We start from the raw sequence: 21,719 nt of genomic DNA, 5'->3' as shown, positions 1-21,719 counted from the left end.
ACAGTGACTCGACGGCAGCCGAAGAAACACCAAGCAGCCTTCGAGCTGCGAGGGAAGCTGAGGCTATTCGGCCACGGGATAGGGGCGGCAGCAGTGGCTGACAGCGGCCGAAGACACAGCAAGCAGCCTTCGAGCTGCGAGGGACGCTATTCGTCCAGGGGACAGGGAGAGGCAGCCAGATAGCCAGTTTGAAACTTAAATCTGTAATTGCAAAATGGGTGCTGCATTGTCAACACCGCGGATTATACAATGGTTCGCCAACAATTCACTGCATAGGAGAAAATTGATTGGAGCTCACCGCACCAGGAACGTCATAGCCCGTAAGCTGATGGGCAGGAGACCTTACCCACGTCGGCAATATCGAGCCAGGCGCTCGTACCTGGACATGAGCGAGGCTGATTGTGTCAAAAGGCTGCGTTTCTGCAGAGAAGTTGTCGTTGAGATCTGTGATCATCTGAGAGCAGATTTGCAGCCCAGCAGCAGAACGTCAACTGCCTTGTCTGTTGAAGTGAAGTTAACAACTGCACTTGCCTTCTATGCCTCAGGATCGTTTCAGGCTACAACTGGAGATGTGTACGCCATCTCTCAACGTGCAATACATGGCTGCGGTTACCAGGTCATGGCTGCACTGTATGTGCGAAGGAATGACTTCATCAAGTTCCCAATGACCGCGCAAGCGATCCATGAGAGAGCTGTGGGCTTCTTCAGGATTGCTGGCTTCCCAAAGGTACAGGGCTGCATTGATTGTACCCACATAGCCTTGCGAGCACCTGTGGAGGATTCCGAGCAGTACAGGAATAGAAAAGGTTTCCACTCCATCAATGTGCAGCTTGTGTGTGACGACAAGCAGCGCATCATGTCAGTCGATGTGAGATAACCTGGCAGCACCCATGATGCGTACATCCTACGCGACAGCGTTATATCTGACATGTTTGAGCAACAGTCAGAAGGGCAGAGCTGGCTACTGGGAGACAAAGGGTACGGCCTGACCACCTGGCTCGTGACGCCCCTACGCGTGACACGGATGGAAGCTGACCGTCAATACAACATGGCGCACATTGCGACATGCAGCATCATTGAGAGGACCGTTGGCATATTGAAACAGTGTTTCCGATGCCTGGACCATTCCGGAGGCCACTTGCAATACTCTCCTCAGATTGTCGGTCACTTCACTGTTGTGTGCTGCATGCTGCATAACTTAGCCATCATGAGGCAGCAGGAGCTGGTAGTGGAACCAGAAGACCCACATGAGGGTCCAGTGCCTGATGATAGTGATTTGGAAGAGCAGGATGAGGATGATGACGATGATCAGGAAAGCATGCAAGTGTCTGATGCCAGAGCACGAGGTCGGAGGAGGGCCGCCCATCGTGCTCCTTTAACGATTGCTCGAGCCCTGCGCCAGCAGCTCATCCGTGAACACTTCAATTACTGATGCCTGAGGGCTCTGCGACCACTGTTCCACATGGACATGTTTATTTTTTGGAGTTGTTCCTACGTTGTGTTGTGTTAATGGAACATGATTCAGTTTTAATGAAAAAATATTTTATTGAAAAGTTAACGTCACTGTAATAAAATATTTGTTGTATCAAACTACTTTTTAACATGACTCTTGAAGATCACTTAAAAACTTTAAGATCACTTATAAACTTGTAAAGTAAGAAAACAATTTCAATGTGAAAAATCTTACACTTAAGATCACTTAAACTTCAAGATCACTTTTAGGTGCAAAATTTAAAAAGTTACAAAAAGTGAGAGCATTTACACTATAAGATCACTTAAAAATCCTAAGATCACTTATCAGTTGTAAAGTTACAAAACTTACAAATCTATTTCAATTTGAAAAACACTACTACAGCTACATCAAGAACAAGAACAAAAGCAGCAAAGATAGGCTGCAACCATCTCTCATCCACATCTCAGTGAATGTTCACTTCTTCATGGGGGTGTCATTTGATTGGCGGGGTTGTGTGCCCTTATTGCAGCAGCTATCTCCATGGGGGCCTGTGCCGTCACTTGCATGCCCTCCCTGACGGCCTGTGCTGTCGATTGCACTCCCTCGGACATTCCTCCCCTAATTTCCCGTGTCATTACTGCTATTTCTCCCGTCAGTACCGTCACCTCTTCACCCACTGGATTGACGCTGCCGATGAGTGATCGGGTAAGCTCATTGGTCTCCATACCCAATGCCACAACCTGAGCCGCATCTGTTCCACGTTGCATCTCAGGAGAGCGTGTCTCCAATCTCCTCTCTGCCTGGGTCTGCCTTGCGGCACCTCTACACTGGGAGGCGCAGGTTCGGACGCTTGGTGTTCCAAACGGCACCACTACACAGGGAAGCGTGGGCTGGGACGGTGGGGCGCTCGGTGTTCCAGACGGCAGTACTAGAGAGAGAGGCACGGGCTGGGACGGTGGGCCGCTCGGTGTTCCAGACGACAGCACTCGAGTGCGAGCTGTGGGCTGGGATGGTGGGTGAATGGGTGTAAACTGCTCCATTATCTTACCAGTACCACTGGGACCCGCAACATCGGAATCAAAACCATGGAAGGTGGAACCAGAACCTATGCGAGTGGGAGGCGCAGGCTCGGATGGTGGTGCACTGGCTGTAAACTGCTGCATTACACCAGCAGCACCACTGGGACCCGCAACATTGGAATCAAAACCATGGAAGATGGAACCAGGACCTATGCAAGGGGTTGAAACTCTGATGCCCCTTAATGGGGGCTCATAAACATTAATTTGGGAGCTCTCCCCTGTAGACATTTCAGTTAGCGCCGCCATCATCCAGTCTGGATCATCCGCATCTGGTTGTACAGGTCCTTGTTCTGTATCTTCAGGATCCTCAGGGTTGGCAGCAGCAGCATCGTCATCATCATCATCATCATCATCATCATCATGTTCTGCAAAATACATCAGAACAGTCAAATGTTTAGCAGCAAGGGAGGGGGCAGGATGGATGGCATGAGTACTCTCACACATAGCAGGCCAGGCAGCAGGTTGATTTGAAGGGCCACGGTGCATTTTCAGGACTTAACCTTTTCTTCGTGTGCGGGCCCAGCTTGTGCTGTACTGATTGCTTTTCTCCATGTACGACTCATCATAGCAGCTACCCTCTGTTCCAAGGGTGTCAGTGGATGCAGATTGGGCGTGCCTCCTCCTGTTCGAGTTGCTTCCCTTTTCTTGTGGGCCAATTTCTTCTGCAAAGAGTAAAATATAACTTTTTACTGAGTGCGTCTTTCTGCAGGGTGGGACATACAGATAGTCACATTACAATTACGATTACATTAAAAAATGAAAATATTACTTACACTAACTACTTGACCAAGGTCATGCCATTTCTTTTTACACTGGCTTCCAGATCTCATGGTATGCACCACTGCGCAGTAATCTTCTGCAACTTAGTTCCAGCGTGTCTTCATTTCTTTGGGTGGCACTTTTATGCGACCACTGTTGCTGGTATCTAGCTCCTGCCATCTCTGCTCAATGACGTTGACTAATATCTCCACTTCCTCATGCAAGAAATTCTTTGTTCTTGGTGGACGTTGTTCCATTGCTGTATTGAATTGACACTCTTATTTTTCAAAACACACAGTCCTTATTTTGCATGCACCTATGCAGCACTTGTTCTGGAAGTTTAGCAGTGAAAAGCAGCATTCACTGATTTCAGCAGGTGATTTCTTCAACAGTGCTGCTAAAAGCTATCCTTCAGGCACAAAAAATCACCAAAATTCAATCCCAAGCCTTTCCAGAGGTTCACAAGACAAATCAGCACTTTTCTTCAAGTTCCTTTAAAAATGGCCGAGTGCCAATGTTTATGGGCTACTGCGCGTGCGTGCGCGCTTCAATGCGCACGCGCAGGGCTGCTGGCATGATGTTCTCTCATTTGACTTAGCCCCGCCCCCCTGCATTTGCAGAATCGGCGCGACTCTGTGGCTCCGCCCCCTGCTGATGTCTGTGCACCGCGCCGAGCTCCGAGGGACCTGCAGGAAGCCCAAGAATTGCAAGATACATTTTTGTCGCGCTTTAGGCGCGAAAAACGGGCGTCCATGTCGGGTCTGCGCCGTTCTAGGCGCGGCCCGAAACTTGACCCCCTTGAAACTAGTGACAATTCTTGATGTAAAGAAATCCTAACTTAAACATCATTTTCTTTACTAATTCTAATAAAGGAGAAATAAAACCAGTCTAGCAAACTTAATATTAAACTGCAACCTCGCAAAGCTTTAATACTGAAAAATAATTTAAAAAGGATTATATTGGATGATATTTCAACAAATAACAAGACTTCTCTGATAAGCATGGCTACATCTAGGGAGTGATGAGAGCTAATGACTTCATGTCTCAAACTGGACCTCCCTCCTTTAGCTTGCAATAAGAACCATTAGTCACATTAGTCACATTGAAGGCCTAAAAGCAATTTATTTTGAAGAGCAGTAATTCAAGCCAAGGCTTTAGTTATTTAACCTTTGAAACTTCTAAATACCCTCCTAAGCCTATATTCTTACAGGCACAATTTAGAAATTTACAGATGACACGAAACTTGGAAGTGTAGTAAACAATGAGTAAAATAGTACTAAACTTCAAGAAGACATAGATAGGCTGGTTGCTGGTGGAATAGATGGACACATGGCAGATGAAATTTAACACAGAAAAGTGTGAGGTGATACATTTTAGTAGGAAAAATGTGGAGAGACAGTACAAGCTAAATGGTACAACAGGAGATTTGATAGAGATGTTAAAAATCATGAATGATTTCGACAGATTAAATAAAGAAACAATTTCCAGTGGTTGAAGGGTCAGTAACCAGAGGACACAGATTTAAGGTGATTGGCAAACGAACTAGAGGCAACATGAGGAAAAACTTTTTTACGTAATGAGTGGTTAGGATTTGGAATTCACTCACTGCCTGAAAGATCAGTGGAAACAGATTCAGTAGTAGTTTTCAAAAGGAATCGGATAAAAAATGTCAGGGATATGGTGAAAGAGTGGGGAAATAGGACTAACTGGATTGCTCTTCGAAAGACTCAATGGCTTCCCTATGTGCTGCAATATTCTCTGATTCTATAATTAAGGTATATTGCTCTTATTTTTCCTCCCAAAATGTATCACCTCATATTTCTCTGTGATAAACTCTATCCAGTTTTGATTCCCTGTTTCCAACCAACCATTGGCAACATCACACTTCCCCATTTACTAAACACAGCTGTGTTTATGCCTGGGTTCTCCTGCTTGTCTGCTGTAACTTGAGCACATAAATCCAGGCTGACCCTCCAGTGTAGAGCTGAGGGAATGCTGCACTGTTGGAGGTGCCGTCTTTCAGATGAGACGTTAAACCTGCTCTCTCAGGTGGACGTAAAAGATCCCATGGCAATATTTTCAACAAGAGCAGGGGAGTTATCCCCGGTGTCCTGGCCAATATTTATCCCTCAATCAACATAACAAAAACAGATTATCTGGTCATTATCACATTGCTGTTTATGGGAGCTTGCTATGAGCAAATTGGCTGCCGCCTTACCACATTAGACAGGTTAGATGCAGGAAGAATGTTCCCAGGGGTCACAGTCTAAGGGTAAGGGGTAAGCCATTTAGGACCGAGATGAGGAGAAACTTCTTCACTCAGAGAGTTGTGGGCATGTGGAATTCTCTACCACAGAAAGTTGTTGGGGCCAGTTCGTTAGATATATTCAAAATGGAGTTAGATGTGGCCCTCACGGCTAAAGGGATCAAGGGGTATGGAGAGAAAGCAGGAATAGGGTACTGAAATGCATGATCAGTCATGATCATTTCGAATGTTGGTACTGGCTTGAAGGGCCGAATGGCCTACTCCCGCAACTATTTTCTATGTTTCTATTACAACAGTGACTACACCTGAAAGGTACTTCATTAGCTTTAAAGCACTTTGAGATGTCCAGTAGTCATGAAAGGTGCTATACAAATGAAAATCTTTTTTTCTTTCTTTAACATTGGTGGAAGAGCCCTGGAAAAAAAACGGCATAAGTAAAGTTATGGTTGATGAGTGGGAGAACCCCTGCGGAAATTCGCCCCCACGCTGTCTGGTATCAATAGGGAAATCATTGATTTATATTTGATGATGATAAGCTGCTGGACAACAAACACAGCTTAATGTCTGAGAAAGGTTAAGTTCAATAGTGTTTCTGACAGTGGATAACAGATGGAAGCTAAGACTATTTCTCAGCTTCTTGCCCATTTCCCTGAATTGCTTCTCAATAGAAAAGTATCTTGAACAAAAATCAAAAATTGTAGATGCTGGAAATCTGAACCGTTGGAAACAATCATCAGGTCAGGCAGCATCTGAACAAGCAAGTTAAACGTTTCAAGTGTGCAAACTGTGTCACGATGGGGGGGCTCCCTACCCCAAGCACCAACTCTCTCCATCCCTTGTATCCTTCAAAGCTATCTTTGGGTAGGTTCATGCAATGTGCAATAAATCACTTCCCTCACATGTCTCCAATACTCTGAAGATTGTGAATGATTTATTTTATGCTCACATGTATACCCTGTGCATTATTTTTGGTTTTATTCACCAGAACCTTAAACTCTGTCCACATTCAACCAGCTGTTTTAACAAACTATAACAGGAATTACCTGGTGAATTACTTCAACCCATTCAATGTATGTACTTATTACTGAGTTGAAACCTCCCAGTTATTATGTATAGAAAATAAAATCGGGCATATTGTAAACAGGCATTGATCCACTATGAACCCGAAACGTCGACCAATTTCACCCCACCTATCTCATGATCCTGCTACACACACATATATCTAATCTGAAAATGAAGATAAATTGAGTTTTTGAAACCATGTTCCCCTCTAAACTACTCAAATATATTACTTGTTCTCGTATTCATTTAATCAGAACAGTATTAGAAAAGATGTTTCAAAATAATGAATGCTTTAATTTTCTTTGTACAGGATGCTTCCTTGGCATATGAACAAGAAATAGCTGATGAAGAAAACTTTACTGCCAAAGAAGCAGAAAAGAGGAAAAATGATCTCTCTGCATTAGAGAAATTGTTTCGGGTATTAATATTTTGCTGATATTTCATTGATATTTTCGTATTAGGTTTAAACTTCGCTGATAATTTTACGTCTTGGTTAATTGTTTTCAGTAAGTTTTTGGCACTGAATTTAAATTGGTTTGTGAAGAACACAGTAATACTAATGGAATAGTGAAATTACCTGCACTGCATTTAAAAATAGATCATGTACACCTCATCAATGGCTCAGTGAGATTACCAGTTATCTCCATCCCCCTCCCTGCCCACTGTCTGAAGCTGAAATGGATTTTTCATAGCCTCAGTGGCCTATTTGATCTTGAGCTGAGCTTCCGTAACATCGCCCAACTCCACTCCTGCCTCAGCTCATCTGATGTTGAAACCATAATCCATGTCGTTACCACCAGACATGACTATTCCAATGCTCTTCTGGCCGGTCTCACATCCTCCACTCTCTGTAAACTTGAGGTCATCCAAAACTCAGCAGCCAATATCCTAACATGCACCGCTCCGTTCACCTATCACTCCTGTGCTCGCTGACATACATTGGCCCGGTATTTGCAGTAGTGATAATGGCAAGGCTGTCAGTGCTTGCCGTTATTACAGGGTAAAAATGACAGCAACTTCTGGAGCCCGCACTTGCACAGTTAAACGCGGAAATCGGGAAATTGCTGTCAGAGATATCCTGCTCCTCCACAAGATGCACTGTTGCAGTCTTCGCTGATGGAATCAGCACAGAATCACTGATTTGGCATGAACTACTTACCCACTAATCTCACTGTAAAGACTAATGAAAAAGTTAAGCCTTGTTCAATCAGAGTTTTTAACTAACTCATAATTACTGCTGAACAACTACTCTGACCCTGAAAAAATAATTTTACAAGTGTGGAGTCCCAATCCCTCAGAAGGAAATTTAAATGTTGCAGGTTTTTAAAAAAAAATATTTTTCACGTTTGTGTTTTGCTATTTAAGTTTCTCCCTTAACCCCATTTGAAAGTCCCAATCTTTAATTTGCTTTCTGAGCAATGATTTAAATGTGATTTATATTCTCTGATTTTTACTTCCTGCTTTGCTGTCTGTGAGAATTCTTCAATCTGATTGGTTGATCAGCCTGCCTGTTGCCTGCCCTGTTGTTAGATGCCACAGATTCCCTGCAGAAGGCGGCAAATTCAAACTGACATCGGAATAGAGGGGGTCTGTGCTTTAGAACCCGCTAAAACTTTTTTGAGGTCAAGGACAAATGTCGTTCCTTCACCACTGACTGTAAAATTCAGGCCATAGGCTCCTGGTCCGGCAACACCTATATTTTAAAATTCTCATCCTTATGTTCAAATTACTCAATGGTCTTGCCCCTCCCTATATTTGTATCCTCCTCCAGCTCTATAACCCACTGAGAACTATGGGCTCCTCCAATTTTGGCTTTTTGCGCATCCCTGATTTTCATCGCTCCGCCATTGGCCTTCATCTGCATTGTCTACATTCTAAACTCTAGAAATGTTGGTTCCTTTAGAGGATGAGACTGGGGAATTAATAATGGGGAACAGGGAAATGGCAGAGACTTTGAACAAATATTTTATATTGGTCTTCACGGTAGAAAACACTAAAAGCATCCCAATAATGGATAATCAAGAGGCTATAGGGAGGGAGGAACTAAAAACAATCACTGTCACTAAAGAAGTATTCGGTAAAATAATGGGACTAAAGATAGATAAATCCACTGGACCTGATGGCTTGCATCTTAGGGTCTTAAAAGAAGTGGCTGCAGAGATAGTGGTTGCATTGGTTGTGATTCTGGGGAGGTCCCAGTGGATTGGAAAACTGCAAATGTAATGCCACTATTTAAAAAAGGAGGCAGACAGAAAGCAGGAAATTATAGACCAGTTAGCCTAACATCTGTGGTTGGGTAAATGCTGGAATCCATTATTAAGGAAACAGTAGCAGGACATTTGGAAAAGCATAATTTAGTCAAGCAGAGTCAGCATGGTTTTATGAAAGGAAAATCATGTTTGACAAATTTGCTAGAGTTCTTTGAGGATGTAACGAGCAGTGTGGATAAGTGGAAACCAGTGGATGTGGTGTATTTGGATTTCCAGAAGGCATTCGATAAGGTGCCACTTAAAAGGTTACTGCACAAGATGAAAGTTCATGGGGCTGGAGCGTAATCTATTAAGCATGGATAGAGGATTGGCTAACTAACAGAAAACAGAAAGTCGGGATAAATGGGTCATTTTCCGGTTGGTAAATAGTAACTAGTGAGGTGCCACAGGGATCGGTGCTGGGGCCGCAACTATTTGCAATCAAAATTAATTATTTGGATGAAGGGACCGAGTGTAACGTGGCCAAGATTGATGATACAGAGATGAGTGGGAAAGCAAATTGTGAGGAAGACACAAAAAATCTGCAAAGGGCTATAGACAGGCTAAGTGAGTGGGCAAAAATTTGGCAGATGGAGTATAGTGTGGGAAAGTGTGAGGTTATCCACTTTGGCAGAAAATATAATAAAGCAAATGATTAATTAAATGGAGAAAAATTACAAAATGCTGCACTAAAAAGGGACATGGGGATCCTTGTGCATGAAACACAAAAAGTTAGTATGTAGGTACAGCAAGTAATCAGGAAGACAAATGAAATGTTGGCCTTTATTGCAAGGGTGATGGAGTATAAAAGCAGAGAAGTCCTGCTACAACTGTACAGGGTATTGGTGAGACCACACCTAGAGTACTACATACAGTTTTGTTCTCCTTATTTAAGGAAGGATATACTTTCATTAGAGGCAATTGAGAGAAGATTCACTCAGTTGATTCCTGAGATGAAAAGGTTGAAGAAAGGTTGAGCAGGTTGGGCCTGTACTCATTGGAGTTCAGAAGAATGAGAGGTGATCTTATTGAGACATATAAGATAATGAGGGGGCTCGACAAGATTGATGCAGAGAGGATGTTTCCACTCATGGGGGAATCTAAAATTGGGGGCATAGCTTTAGAATAAGGGGTCACCCATTTAAAACTGAGATGAGGAGGAATTTCTTCTCTGAGGGTTGTAAATCTGTGGAATTCGCTGCCCCAGAGAGCTGTGGAGGGTGGTTCACTGAATATATTTAAGGCGGAGAGAGACAGATGTTTGAGCGATAAGGGAGTAAAGGGTTATGGGGAGCGGGCAGGGAAGTGGAGCTGAGCCCAAGATCAGATCAGCCATGATATTATTGAATGGCGGAGCAGGCTCGAGGAGCCATATGGCCTACTCCTGCTTTTATTTATTATGTTCTTATGTTAATTAACCCTCTCCGTATCTACCTATCTCTCTTCCTTTAAGATGTTCCTTAAAACATACGTCTTCGACCAAGTTTTTGGTCACATGTCCTTATACCTCATGTGGCTCGCTGTCAGATCTGATTGAATTTTTTGAGGAGGTGACTAAAGTTGTGTACAAGGGAATGTCGATGGATGTTATTTATATGGACTTCCAGAAGGCATAAAAGACTGTTAACTAAGGTAGAAGCCCATGGAATTGAGGGCAAATTATTTACCTGGTTCGGAAATAGGCTGAGCGGCAGGAGATAAGCAGTAGGGATAATACCTAGCTACACAAATTGGCAGAATGTGACTAGTGGTGTCCCGCATGGATCTGTGTTGGGGCCGCAACTATTCACAGTATTTATTAGCAATTTAGATGATGGCATAGAAAGTCACATATCCAAATTTGCCGATGACACAAAGATAGTGGGCATTGTCGGCAGTGTAGATAAAAACATTAAATTACAAAGGGACATCGATAGATTAAGTAAACGGGCAAAACTGTGGCAAATAGATTTCAATGTAGGCAAATGTAAGATCATACACTTTGGACCTAGAAAGGACAGAACAGGGTACGTTCTAACTGGTGAAAAGCTAGAAACAGCGGAGGTCCAAAGAGACTTGGGGGTCCAGGTACAAAGATCATTTAAATGTTATGAACAGGTATAAAAAATAATCAACAAGTCTAATGGAATGCTGGCCTTTATATCTCCAGAACTAGAATACAAGGGGGTAGAAGTTATGCTGCAGCTAAACAAAACCCTGGTTAGACCACACCTGGAGTTCTGTGCACCACATCTTAGGAAGGATATATTGGCATCGGAGGGAGTGCAGTGTAGGTTTACCAGAATCATACCCGAATTTCAAGGGTTGAGTTATGAGGAGAAATTACACAAATTAGGGTTGTGTTCCCTAGAATTTAGACAGTTATGGGGTGATCTGATCGAAATTTTCAAGATATTAAGGGATAGATAAAGAGAAACTATTTCTGCTGGTTGAGGAGTCTAGGACTAGGGGACAAAGTCTAAAAAATGGAGCCAAATCTTTCAGGGGTGAAATTAGGAAACACTTCGACACACAAAGGGTGGTAGAAGTTTGGCACTCTCTTCCGCAAATGGCAATTGATGTAGATCAATTGTTAATTTTAAATCTGAGATTGATAGATTTTTGTTAACCAAAGGTATTAAGGGATATGGGCCAAGAGGGTGTTAGGTTGTCGATCAGCCATGATCTCATTAAATGGCAGAACAGACTCGAGGGGCTCAGTGCCTACTCCTGTTCCTATATTCCTGTCATCAACATAGGCAGTCCCTCGGAACCATGTAAGACTTGCTTCCACTCTAAAAGTGAGTTCTCAGGTGGCTGTACAGTCTAATGCGGGAATTACAGTCTCTGTCACAGGTAGGGAAGACGGTGGTTGAAGAAAAGGGTGGGTGGGGAGCCTGGTTTGCCGCACGCTCCTTCCGCTGTCTGCGCTTGATTTCTGCATGCTCTCGGCGATGAAACTCGAGGTGCTCAGCCCCCTCCCGGATGCTCTTCCTCCATTTTGGGTGGTCTTGGGCCAGGGATTCTCAGGTGCCGGTGGGGAAGTTGCACTTTATCAAGGAGGCTTTGAGGGTGTCCTTGGAACATTTCCTCTGCCCACCTGGGGCTCGCTCGCCATGTAGGAGTTCCGAGTAGAGCACTTGCTTAGGGAGTCTCGTGTCGGGCATGCGGATGATGTGGCCCGCCCAACGTAGCTGGTCGAGCGTGGTCAGTGCTTTGATGCTGGGTTGTTGGCCTGAGCGAGAACATAGAAAACATAGAAACATAGAAAATAGGTGCAGGAGCAGGCCATTCGGCCCTTCGAGCCTGCACAGCCATTCATTATAATTATGGCAACCTCAGTACCCCACCCCTGCCTTCTCTCCATACCCCCTGATCCCTTTAGCCATAAAGGCCACATCTAACTCCCTTTTGAATATGTCCAACGAACTGGACTCACCAACTTTCTGTGGCAGAGAATTCCACAGGCTCACAACTCTCTGGGTGAAAAAGTTTCTCCTCATCTCGGTCCTACATGGCTTACCCCTTATCTTTAGTCTGTGACCCCTGATTATTGACTTCCCCAATATCGGGAACATTCTACCTGCATCTAACCTGTCCAGTCATGTCAGAATTTTATATGTTTCTATGAGATCTCCTCTCATCCTTCTAAACTCCACTGAATAAATTCTTCTAAATTCCAGTGAGTATAAGCCTAGCCGATCCAGTCTTTCCTCATATATCAGTCCTGCCATCCCGGGAATCAGTTTGGTGAACCTTCGCTGCACTCCCTCAATAGCAAGAACGTCCTTCCTCAGATTAGGAGACCAAAACTGCACACAATACTCAAGGTGTGGTCTCACCAAGGCCCTGTACAACTGCAGTAAGACCTCCCTGTTCCTATACTCAAATCCCCTCGCTATGAAGGCCAGCATGCCATTTGCTTTCTTTACTGCCTCCTGTACCTGAATGCCTACCTTCAATGACTGATGTACCATGACACCCAGGTCTCTTTGCACCTTCCCTTTTACTAATCTGTCACCTTTCAGATGATGATCTGCCTTCCTGTTTTTGCCACCAAAGTGGATAACCTCACATTTATTCACATTATACTGCATCTGCCATGCATTTGCCCATTCAACTAACCTGTCCAAGTCACCCTGCAGCCTCTTAGCATCATCCTCGCAGCTCACACCACCACCCAGCTTAGTGTCATCTGCAAACTTGGAGATTATACATTCAATTCCTTCATCTAAATCATTAATGTATATTGTAAATAGCTGGGGTCCCAGCACTGAACCCTGCGCACCCCACTAGTCACTGTCTGCCATTCTGAAAATGACCCATTATTCCCATTCTTTGCTTCCTGTCTGCCAACCAGTACTCTACCTACGTCAATACATTACCCCCAATACCATGTGCCTTAATTTTGCATACTAATCTCTTGTGTGGGACCTTGTCAAAAGCCTTTTGAAAGTCCAAATACACCACATCCCCACTGGTTCCCCCTTATCCACTCTACTAGTTACATCCTCAAAAAACTCTAGAAGATTTGTCAAGCATGATTTCCCTTTCATAAATCCACGTTGACTTGGACCGATCCTGTCACTGCTTTCCAGATATGCTGCTATTACATCTTTAATAATTGATTCCAGCATTTTCCCCACCACCGATGTCAGGCTAACCGGTCTATAAATCCCTGTTTTCTCTCTCCCTCCTTTTTTAAAAAGTGGGGTTACATTAGCTACCCTCCAATCCATAGGAACTGATCCAGAGCCCATGGAATGTTGGAAAATGACCACCAAACACTGACGTTAGTGCGTCTATCCTCCGAGTGGATTTGCAGAAACTTGTGGAGGCAGTGTTCGTGGTACTTCTCCAGCGCTTTGAGAAATCTGCTGCATATGGTCCATGTCTCTGAGCCATATAGGATGGTGGGTATCACTACTGCCCTACTGCTTGGTGCCAGATTTGAGGACCTGGCCTTCAAACACTCTCTTCCTCATGCGACGGAAGGCTGCACTGGCACACTGCAGGCGGTGTTGGAACTCGTCATCGATGTCTGCCCTTGCTGATAGTAGGCTCCTGAGGTATGGAAAATGGTCCACTTTGTCCAAGGTCACGCCATGGATTTTGATGACCGGGGGGCAGCACTGCGTGGCAGGGTCAGGTTGGTGGAGGACCTTTGTCTTACAGATGTTTGGCATAAGGTCTATACTTTCGTACACCTCAGTGAAGGTGTTAACGATGGCTTGTAATTCAGCTGCTGAGTATGCGCAGACCCAAGCACATCCAGGTACTGTAGTTCTAGCTTGGAGGCAGCAAAGGTTGAACAGTTTCCCATTGGTTCTATAGTTTAGTTCCACTTCAGCGGGGAGCTTGTTGAGAGTGAGATGGAGCATTGCAGCAAGGAAGATCGAGAAAAGTGTTGGTGCAATGACGAATATGGAGTTCGGTTTCAGATCAGCTATGATCTCGTTAAATGGCAGAACAGGCTCAAGGTGCTCATTGGCCTACTCCTGTTCCTTTTTCCTGTGTTCTTATGTGCTAAGCCTTTAAAAAATAGCCACTTTAGCATTAGTCAATAGTAGAAATTTTGAAATAACTGACCAGGTGTTAATGATACCAGTGAATAGCTGAGCTCTATAGATCAGGAAAGTTATTGGGGCAGAAATTCTGAAGAGGACTTCCCACGGGAAAATCAATAAAGAATAGAAATAAAATGCGCACTTACCTGAAGCTGCTTCACCCGCTGGAACTCCCGATCCACAAGCCTCCTCTCCCTGCGACGCGCAGCGCGTGCACGTCAGGACGTCCGCAGGAGTCACGTGTGCTTGGACATCCAATCACAGGTAAGTATTTACTCATTAATTGTAATAGGAGTTTTGTAATCCAATGAATGAGAAAACCCCCAAAACTAACCAAAAATACATAAAACTTTTAAAAAAAACACCTCCCACAATAAACTAATAGAAATTAAAAATGTTACGCGTTTTTAAAAGAAAAAAAAATTGCTGATTTTTAAAAAAAGTTAGGGTTTGGGTTTAAAATAACATTATCTGAGTGGGCAGGGTTTTAACATAAATGTATTTTTAAAATTTTAATTTTAATCATGTTTTTTCTATGTTTTTAAACTCTTATGCGCCTGCCTTTTCAGACGCAAGAGTTCTGAGGACATTTGCCGTGCCAGATATGGCTAGATAACCCAAAGTTCCACGTACAAATGTCCTCGCTCCTGACCTGCGGATGATCTGCTTTTCCGATGCCTTCCCGGGTCCGTAGAAACGTCGTACGGGCCCGGGACGTCAGAAATTCTGCCCCATTATTGAATCTGCTTCCATCACCCTTTCAGGCAGTGCATTCCAGATCATGCTTAAAAAAGATTCTCCTCATCACCTCCCTGATTCTTTTGTCAATTACCTTAAATGTGTTCTCTGGCTACCGACCATTCTGCCCCTGGAATTGTTTCTCTTTATTTACTCGATCAAAACCCTTCATGATTTTGAATACCTCTATTAAAACTTCTCTTAACCTTCTCTTCTCTAATGAGTACAACCCCAGCTTCTCTAGTCTCTCTACATAACTGAAGTCCTTTATCCCAGGTACCATTCTAGTAAATCTCTTTTGATCCCTCTCCAAGGCCTGTGGTGTCCAGAATTAAACACAATATTCTAACTAAGGCCTAACCAGTGATTTCTAAAGGTTTCGTATAAATTCCTTGTTTTTATGCTCTATGCAGGGAATTTTAACCCCCTCCCCCCCCCCCAAGACTAGAATGGTTCACATGGATTGAAAGGTAGCAATTGTAACCTCACTATTTAAGATAGTGGCCACCATAAGTAGCTGCGTGCAAAACACTTGGTCAAGCACATTCCCAGGTGCTGGTCATGAAGATCTCCGAACAATGTGGACCCGAACTTATTTGGAATAACTACTCTTGCACCCCTCATGATACAATCTTTATACACTGATAATTCATTCCTACGAACGAAGTATGGATGAATTTCTTTCTGTGATATCTGGTTTGGCCAGCCATTTGCTATGTAGTCATGCATCTTTGACATAACTGGGCTACGCTTGGTTGCTCTACCAATCTCTTCAGCTGTGACTGGCTGTTTATCAATGTATGAAAAATAGAACATTTCTTCCCGATTGGTTGTAATTTGTGATGAGGATGGCAACCTAGACATAGCATCAGCATTACTGTGATCAGCTGATCATCTGTTATCAATGGCATATGTATATACTGACAAAATCATCTCTGCATTCGGGCTGTAGCCAAGGTTTGAATTGGGGACTTGGATGGAGGATTGCTGTCAGGGACTTATGGTCAGTAACGATGGTAAACTTACAACCATACAAATATTTGTGGAACTTCTTGACACCAAAAATTAATGCCAAAGCTTCTCTTTCAATCTATACATAATTACGCTCACATAGAAACATAGAAAAATAGGTGCAGGAGTAGGCCATTCTGCCCTTCGAGCCTGCACCGCCATTCAATAAGATCATGGCTGATCATTCCTTCAGTACTCTTTCCTGCTTTCTCTCCATACCCCTTGATCCCCTTAACTGTAAGAGCCATATCTAACTCCTTCTTGAATATATTCAGTGAACTGGCATCAACAACTCTCTGCGGCAGGGAATTCCACAGGTTAACAACTCTCTGAGTAAAGAAGTTTCTCTTCATCTCTGTCCTAAATGGCCTACCCCTTATCCTAAGACTATGTCCTCTGGTTCTGGACTTATCCAGCATCGGGAACATTCTTCCCGCATCTAACCTGTCCAGTCCTGTCAGAATGTTTATATGAGATCTTCTCTCATCCTTCTGAACTCCAGTTGATCCAGTCTCTCCTCATATGACAGCCCAGCCATCCTGGGAATCAGTCTGGTGAACCTTCGCTGCACTCCCTCAATAGCAAGAACGTCCTCCTTCAGACTAGGAGACCAAAACTGAACACAATATTCCAGGTGAGGCCTCACTAAGGCCCTGTACAACTGCAGTAAGACCTCCATGCTTCTATATTCAAATCCCCTAGCTATGAAGGTCAACATACCATTTGCCTTCTTCACCGCCTGCTGTACCTGCCTGCCCACTTTCAGTGACTGATGAACCATGACACCCAGGCCTCGTTGCACCTCCCCTTTTCCTAGTCTGTCACCATTCAGATAAAATTCTGCCTTCGTGTTTTTGCCCCCAAAGTGGATAACCTCACATTTATCCACATTATACTGCATCTGGCATGCATTTGCCCACTCACCTAACCTGTCCAAGTCACCCTGCAGCCTCTGAGCGTCCTCCTCACAGCTCACACCGCCACCCAGTTTAATGCCATCCGCAAACTTGGAGATATTACACTCTATTCCTTCATCCAAATCGTTAATGTATATTGTAAAGAGCTGGGGTCCCAACACTGAGCCCTGCGGCACTCCACTAGTCACTGCCTACCATTCTGAAAAGGACCCGTTTATCCCGACTCTCTGCTTCCTGTCTGCCAACCAGTTCTCTCTCCACGTCAGTACATTACCCCCAATACCATGTGCTTTAATTTTGCACACCAATCTCTTGTGTGGTACCTTGTCAAAAGCCTTCGGAAAGTCCAAATACACCACATCCACTGGATCTCCCTTGTCCACTCTGCTAGTTACATCCTCAAAAAATTCCAGAAGATTCGTCAAGCATGATTTCCCTTTCATAAATCCATGCTGACTTGATCCGATCCTGTCACTGCTTTCCAAATACGCTGTTATTTCATCCTTCATGATCGATTCCAACATTTTCCCCAGTACTGATGGCAGGCTAACCGGTCTATAATTACCCATTTTCTCTCTCCCTCCTTTTTTAAAAAGTGGTGTTACATTAGCTATCCTCCAGTCCATGGAAACTGATCCAAAGTCGATAGACTGTTGGAAAATGATCATCAATGTATCCACTATTTCTAGGGCTACTTTCTTGAGCACTCTGGGATGCAGACTATCAGGCCCCGGGGATTTATCGGCCTTCAATTCCATCAATTTCCCGAACACAATTTCCCGCCTAATAAGGATATCCTTCAGTTCCTCTTTCTCATTAGACCCACTGTCCCCTAGTACCTTCGGACAGTTATTTGTATCTTCCTTCTTTGTTCCCCATTATAATTTCACCTGAATCCGACTGCAAGGGACCTACGTTTGTCTTTACTAATCTTTTTCTCTTCACATATTTATAGAAGCTTTTGCAGTCAGTTTTTATATTCCCTGCAAGCTTCCGCTCGTACTCTATTTTCCCCCTCTTAATTAAACCCTTAGTCCTCCTCTGTTGAATTCTAAATTTCTCCCAGTCCTCAGGTGTGTTGCTTTTTCTAGCCAATGTATATGCCTCTTCCTTGGCTTTAACACTATCCTTAATTTCCTTTGTTAGGCATGGTTGAGCCACCTTCCCAGTTTTATTTTTACTCCAGACAGGGATGTACATTTGCTGAAGTTTATCCATGTGATCTTTAAATGTTTGCCATTGCTTATCCACCATCAACTCTTTGAGCATCGTTTGCCAGTCTATTTTTGCCAATTCACACCTCATCCCGTCGAAGTTATCTTTCCTTAAGTTCAGGACCCTAGTTAACTTTGTCACTCTCCATCTTAATAAGGAATTCTACCACATTATGGTCACTTTTCCCCAAGGGGCCTCGCACAACAAGATTGCTAATTAGTCCCTTCTCATTACACAATACCCAGTCTAGGATGGCCAGCTCCCTGGTTGGTTCCTCAACATATTGGTCTAGAAAACCATCCCGAATACACTCCAGGAAATCCTCCTCCACCGCATTGCTATCAGTTAGGTTAGCCCAATCAATGTGTATATTAAAGTCGTCCATGATTACTGCTGTACCTTTATTGCACACATCCCTTATTTCTTGCTTGATGCTGTCCCCAACCTCACTATTACTATGTGGTGGTCTATACACAACACCCACTAGCGTTTTCAGCCATTTGGTATTCCGCAGATCCACCCATACCGATTCCACATCATCCAGGCTAATGTCCTTCCTTACAATTGCATTGATTTCATCTTTAACCACCAACTCCACCCCACCTCCTTTTCCTCTGTCTATCCTTCCTAAATGCTGAATACTCTTGGTTGTTGAGTTCCCAGCCTTGGTCCCCCTGGAGCCATGTCTCCGTGATGCCAATCACATCGTATCCGTTAACTGCTATCTGCGCAGTTAATTCATCCACTTATTTCGAATACTCCTTGCATTGAGGCACAGAGCCTTCAGGCTTGTTTTTTTAACACACTTTGCCCCTTTAGAATTTTGCTGTAATGTGGCCCTTTTTGTTTTTTGCCTTGGGTTTCTCTGCCCTCCACTTTTACTATTTTCCTTTCTATATTTTGCTTCTGCCTCCTTTTTATTTCCCTCTTGTCTCCCTGCATAGATTCCATTCCTCCTGCCATATTAGTTTAACTCCTCCCAACAGCACTAGCAAACACTCCCCCTAGGACATTGGTTCCGGTCCTGCCCAAGTGCAGACCGTCCGGTTTGTACTGGTCCCACCTCCTCCAGAACCGTTCCAATGTTCCAGGAATTTGAATCCCTCCCTTGTGCACCACTCCTCAAGCCATGTATTCATCTAAGCTATCCTGCGATTCCTACTCTGAGTAGCACGTGGCATTGGTAGCAATCTTGAGATTGCTACTTTTGAGGTCCTAATTTTTAATTTAGCTCCTAGCTCCCTAAATTCGCCGCGTAGGACCTCATCCCATTTTTTACCTATGTCGTTGGTACCTATATGCACCACGACAACTGGCTGTTCACCCTCCCTTTTCAGAATGTCCTGCACCCGCTCCGAGACATCCTTGACCCTTGCACCAGGAAGGCAACATACCATCCTGGAGTCTTGGTTGCGGCCGCTTACAGTTGAATCCCCTATCACTATCGCTCTCCCACTCTTTTTCCTGCCCTCCTGTGCAGCAGAGCCAGCCACGGTGCCATGAACTTGGCTGCTGCTGCTCCCCCGTTATGAGTCATCCCCCTCAACAGTACTCAAAGCAGTGTATCTGTTTTGCAGGGGAATGACTGCAGGGGATCCCTGCACTACATTCCTTGCACTGCTCTTCCTGTTGGTCTTCCATTCCCTATCTGGCTGTGGAGCCTTTACCTGCAGTAAGACCAACTCACTAAACGTGCTGTTCACGTCATTCTCAGTATCGTGGATGCTCCAGAGTAAATCCACCTTCAGTTGCAATTCCGCAACACGGTCCGTCAGGAGCTGGAGGTGGATACACTTCCCGCACACGTAGTCGTCGGAGACACTGGAGGCGTCCCTGGTTTCCCACATAGTACAAGAGGAGCATAACACGTGTCCGAGCTCTCCTGCCTTGACTTAACTCTTAGATACACTTAAATTGGCAATAACAATGTTAAAAGTTACTCACTGATATAGAAGAGAAAAAAGAAAAACTACTGACCAATCACCAGCCAATCACTTACCCCTTGGCTGTGACATCACCTTTCTATTTCTTTCTACTTCTTTTTTGTCTTCACCCTGTAGCTGCACCGGTCGGCCTTTATAAGCCTCTGCTGATCCCCGGACTCACACCTCAGCGACCATGAACTTCCGCTGCCTCTCGCGGCCTTTATCGGCCTCGGACGCTCCCCGGACTCACGCCTCAGCGACCACGAACTCCCGCTGCCTCTCGCGGCCTTTATAGGCCTCTGCCGATCCCCGGACCCACGCCTCAGCGACCACGAACTCCCGCTGCCTCTTGCGGCCTTTATAGGCCTCGGACGCTCCCCGGACTCACGACTCAGCGACCACGAACTCCCGCTGCCTCTCGCGGGCTTTATAGGCCTCTGCCGATCCCTGGACTCATGCCTCAGCAACTACCAACTCCCGTTGCCTCTCGAGGCCTTTATAGGCCTCTGCCGATCCCCGGACTCATGCCTCAGCGACCACCAACTCCTGCTGCCTCTTGCGGCCTTTATAGGCTTCAGACGCTCCCCGGACTCACGCCTCAGCGACCACGAACTCCCGCTGACTCTCGCGGCCTTTATAGGCCTCTGCTGATCCCCGGACTCACGCCTCAGCGACCACGAACTCCCGCTGACTCTCGCGGCCTTTATAGGCCTCTGCTGATCCCCGGACTCACGCCTCACTGGCACTGAGAGTGCGTGAAGCAAAGGCAATTCGTCTCTCATCCCAATGATGTAGTACATGAGAGATCATTGCCCCAACTCCATACGGAGAAGCATTGCATGCTAGCTTGATCTCCTTAGATATGTCATAGTGAACTAACGTGGTGCTCTCTACCAACAGGCTTTTATATTCCTTGAATGCTGCGTCGCATTCTTTTGACCACTTCCATTGGACCTATTTTTTCAACAGCTCATTCAGTGGATGTAATACTGTAGCCAAATATGGTAGGAACTTCCCATAATAATTCAAAAGACCTCAAAATGATCTAAGTTCAATGGGAGTGGGTGCATTTCTGATTGCATCCAGCTTTCCCTTGGTTGAGTGTAAACCATCTTTGTTTACTCTGTGACCGAAGTACCCCATTGAGCATTGAAATAACTCACAGTTGCAAGCAGTCACTCATACTCTGTGCTTCTCTAGCCATTTGAGCACTTCATTCAACAAGTTATTATAGATTTTCCAGTTTGGTGCTGAAATGAGTATGTCATCTTAATAACATACTAACCCTTCAATGCCTTGCAAAATCTGGTTCATCACCTCTTGGAATATGGCGGGGGCAGAAGACAATCCAAATGGTAGCCTATTAAATTGATATAGGCCTAGATGAATATTTATAATCAAGCATGACTTGAACTCCTCATCTAGTTCAAGTTGTAAGTAGGCATTTATGAGATCTAACTTTGAGAAGAACTGGCCACCTGTCAGCAATGTGAACAAAT

The 21,719-nt window shown here is 44.5% G+C and overlaps 1 protein-coding gene across 6 annotated transcripts in view; it reads left to right on the top strand.

Annotated features, from left to right (window-relative positions):
- The window catches only part of LOC139252375 (uncharacterized), a 336,279-nt gene that overhangs the window by 193,764 nt on the left and 120,796 nt on the right, over positions 1-21,719 (top strand). For all 6 annotated transcript variants that reach the window (XM_070873361.1, XM_070873357.1, XM_070873359.1 and 3 more), the window contains one exon: positions 6,930-7,037. In XM_070873361.1, the coding sequence (XP_070729462.1) occupies positions 6,930-7,037 (108 nt within the window). The remainder of the gene's footprint in view (positions 1-6,929; positions 7,038-21,719) is intronic.

The sequence above is a fragment of the Pristiophorus japonicus genome, unplaced genomic scaffold, assembly GCF_044704955.1.
Source record: "Pristiophorus japonicus isolate sPriJap1 unplaced genomic scaffold, sPriJap1.hap1 HAP1_SCAFFOLD_461, whole genome shotgun sequence".
NCBI classification, from domain to species: domain Eukaryota; kingdom Metazoa; phylum Chordata; class Chondrichthyes; family Pristiophoridae; genus Pristiophorus; species Pristiophorus japonicus.
Note: the sequence above shows the minus strand (reverse complement) of the source record. Positions and strands in the feature narration are given on the sequence as shown.